This window comes from Octopus bimaculoides, chromosome 6 (assembly GCF_001194135.2).
Source record: "Octopus bimaculoides isolate UCB-OBI-ISO-001 chromosome 6, ASM119413v2, whole genome shotgun sequence".
Taxonomy (NCBI): domain Eukaryota; kingdom Metazoa; phylum Mollusca; class Cephalopoda; order Octopoda; family Octopodidae; genus Octopus; species Octopus bimaculoides.
The window spans coordinates 1,420,294-1,424,129 of NC_068986.1; the positions used below are offsets into that span (position 1 = coordinate 1,420,294).

Below are 3,836 nucleotides of genomic sequence, written 5' to 3' on the forward strand. Positions count from 1 at the left end.
GGCACATAAAAGACACCATTTCGAGCGTGGCCGTTTTCGTGCGGGTGACACGTAAAAGCACCCACTACACTCTCTGAGTGGTTGGCGTTAGGAAGGGCATCCAGCTGGAGAAACTCTGCCAAATCAGACTGGAGCCTGGTGTTGCCATCCGGTTTCACCAGTCCTCAGTCAAATCGTCCAACCCATGCTAGCATGGAAAGCGGACGTTAAACGATGATGATGATGATGATGATGATGTATGTGTGTGACATCCAGTGTTGGTTAGTTTACATTCCCATAACTTAGCAGTTTGGCAAAAGAGACTAATGGAATGAATGCCAGGCTTTAAAAAAAAAATAAGTGCAGGGGTCAATTTGTTTGACTAAACCCTTCAAGGTGATGCCTCAGCATGGCTGCAGTCCTTTCACTGAAACAAGTCACAGAAAAAGAAAGATTAAGTGATGCAACTGCACTTATCTACATTCAAAATTCATTCATAATTGGTTGCTTATACAAACAAACAGCAAGAGTTATGAATATAAATTTTGCATTAGATATACAACACAATACTAAGAAATTCAGCAGTGTTTAAGTGATCTGCAAAGCTATTTTGAACTAAAACTGACTTCTTTTGCAATCAAAATTGATGTAGTATCATGTAGAAAATATGTTGGCAGATTTGCAACAATAAAATTTATCATCCTGGGGATAATGTAAATATAAGCTACTGCGGTAGAAATAACATAAACTAAACACTGATTAGAATTGTGGACATTTATAGTATCAAGTTTATTTGTATATAAAATGTGATAAATCTATATCTATTTCAGTAATTTGAGAAAAATAATGGTAAAGGTATCTAATTTAAATACTTTCAGTTTGATCATTCTCTGAAAATCTTTTTGCAGACTAATTATACAAGGTTCTTCATAAGCATATCCATTCTTATAGAAATAACTTGTAAATCAAGGGGAAAATATGTAATGTAAAATGGTAAAAATGACAAACTGCATGATGATAAAAATGACAAGAATTTATTACCTGAAAAGTAAACATTGCTTGGCAATGTTCAGTGGGCTACAACAGTTTTCAAGTGCTGCCTCCAGTCTACGCTTAAAGCTCTCAAGGCAGTCTATTTCTTCAGAGATGTCATCCAATTTCTTATCTATCTCAGACTTCCAGAATTTTAAATCATCAAGGCGTTGGTCTAGATAATGGTTTAAGAGAAATGATAATGTTGATAATCACAAGAATAATCATGAATTGAACCATAATTTCCTGAAAATTCTATCAACCATAAAATTTACAAGTTTTAAAATATTTTGTTCTTACAAATGGTTAATTATATTCCATTATCAGATAAGGACACAATTCATTATCAACACTATACATCTGCAAAATTACATGGAGGTTGCTTGCTCTGCTGCCAAATAAGAGCAGTAGAGGAAATCATGTAGTTCAGTTTAAGATGCCAAGAAGTCTGTATGACTTCTCATGCTGTATGGTAGAAAATACTTTTGCCATGGACAAAACTTAGATCAAAGAGTGGTACAAATGCTTCAAACATGGCTCCATCTCAGTGGAGAGTGAGGTATGCTCAGTTCTGTAACCATAGGATGAATTTGATCAGATAAAATGCTAAATAGTCTTGACTAATAATTCTGCCATGAAAAGAAACCACTGAGCTGGCAGATTTCCAAGATCTAGCTCCCCAGATCATCACAGAACCTCCTCCATGTTTAACAGTTGGAAGAAGGCAGTCTGGGTCAAATGTTTCTTCTGGCTGTCTCCACTTGTATACTCGGCCAGTGGTCGGAAATAAGGTAAAGGATACCTCATCCAAGAAAATAACATTCTTCCACTGCTCTAGGGACCAATTCTGTAGGTTTTAACTCCACTCTAAACGCTTTGTAACGTTTGTTTTTGAAAATAGTGGGTTTCTGATTGCAGCCCTCCCGTGAAATCCTGTCCTGTGCAGCTCCCGGCGAACAGTTTTTATGGAAACTGGGTTCTTGAGGTGGTCATTAAGCTCTGCAGTAAATTTGGGAGCTGTACTTTTGTGATCCTTTCTAACAATTCGCGTAATAGTCTGATGGTCCCTATCTGAAAGTTTTGATTTTCTTCTGGAGTTTTGTTTCGATGAGGAGGTTTTTCCCTCTTTCTCAAAGGCTGTCATTACTTTCAAGACAGTACTTCTTGCTACACCAAACATTTCGGCTGTTTTCATTACGCTAGTGCCTGCCATACGAGCACCAACAATTTGACCTCTTTGAAAGTCCGATAGATCTGTCATTTTAATGAAGTTTAATTACCTTTTTCTGATGATATCTGAAAAGAAACAGCAATTTTTAGCAAAACATATTAAGCAACACTAATAATAAATAAAAAAAAGTAAAAATATACTAGCTTTTGGTGGTTTTATAAATATTTTAAAATTATGATGCTATGAGTTTCCATCATTTTATCCAACCCCTGTATACACACACACACACACACACATATATAGGTTATAAAGCAAACTTCTTAACTACATAGTAATATCAGTGTTCAGAAATTTAAGAAATCTTTAACTGTGTTCTATAATCGTAAATTATTTATAATAAACTAAAACCTACTTTTCAAATTCCAAAACAGAGAAAATGATAGAAAACAAATCTGTGTTTACCAAATTTCTTATTCACATCATTCTGTGTCTTTTTCGTTTGAGTTTCTGTTTCATCTTGCAGACGCAATGACTCTGCAACCAATCTTTCTGCATTTTGTCTTTCTGTGTTGGCATTGGCATATTTTCTCAAATTGGAACATGTCCAGTCTTCATGGGTAAATCTCGTTAATGATCCATCCAGTCTGGCCAATGAAAAATGGTTTAAACATGATGCAGGAAATATACAATGTAGAGGATAAACATCTGAGATTGCTAAAATTCAAAGTAGGTGTTAAGGTAAGCATGGCACAGGAGAAAAAAAAAGGATAAGAAATCTATGGCCAGAAGCCATGTGCATGACACCTCTATCTAATGCACTTAAGTGCAGCCTTTTGGGAGAATTCTGGATTTTGAATAAAAAATAGATTTGTTTCCATTTCTACTGATTACATAATATATACAGAGTAATGCAAAAGTCATAAACCAATAAAATAACACTTTGCCATAACATCTTCATATTCGTTATCTCTTGTTTGTAAATGTGACAAATGTTCATAAAATGATCATTATTCTTATTTGAGAATAATGTCAGAAATTTTTTAAATATTAATTTCGTTAATTGATGAATTGGCAGATGGGCTCCTGTGTCTTGGCTCCCAAGGTTCCCAGACCTAACTCTCTTTGACATTAAGTTTGTTATCTATACAAATTGTCTGAGAAGTGCAGAAGAATCAAAAGAAAACATAAGAATTCAATGTGCAAAAATCAACACTGAAGTCTTGAATAATGTACACAATTCTCTTTGGGTTTGTTTTCAGAAATCTAATGAATGTAAAAGAAATCAGTTTGGACAATTATTCTAGCCATTTTTTTTTTGTTTGCCTGAGTTAATAATTTTGTGATAATGAATGTTATGTAAATAAAATCAAAGATTAATGTATCTCTAATGTAAATGGTTTTTATTGTCTTGTGAATAGGGTGGTGCATGACTTTTGCACCACCCTTGATATCTGTCTATCTATCCATCTGTCTGTCTGTCTGACCATATAAATATGTGTGTGTGTGTATTGTTGATGCCATAAGAATTTAATAAGTATTTGAAAGAGTGTAGAATAATTCTCCCCTGGACTTATTCTTGTGATATTTTTTGTACTTTTTAATAAAGTATATATACATATATACATACATATAGGTATATTCATATATATATATA

General features: G+C 34.0%; 1 protein-coding gene across 1 annotated transcript in view; it reads right to left on the reverse strand.

Annotated features, from left to right (window-relative positions):
- The window catches only part of LOC106881076 (tektin-1), an 18,428-nt gene that overhangs the window by 13,970 nt on the left and 622 nt on the right, over window positions 1-3,836 (reverse strand). The window contains exons 2-3 of the mRNA XM_014931292.2: window positions 2,645-2,826; window positions 1,021-1,186 (exon numbers count right to left, since the gene is read on the reverse strand). Of these exons, the coding sequence (XP_014786778.1) occupies window positions 1,021-1,186; window positions 2,645-2,826 (348 nt within the window). The remainder of the gene's footprint in view (window positions 1-1,020; window positions 1,187-2,644; window positions 2,827-3,836) is intronic.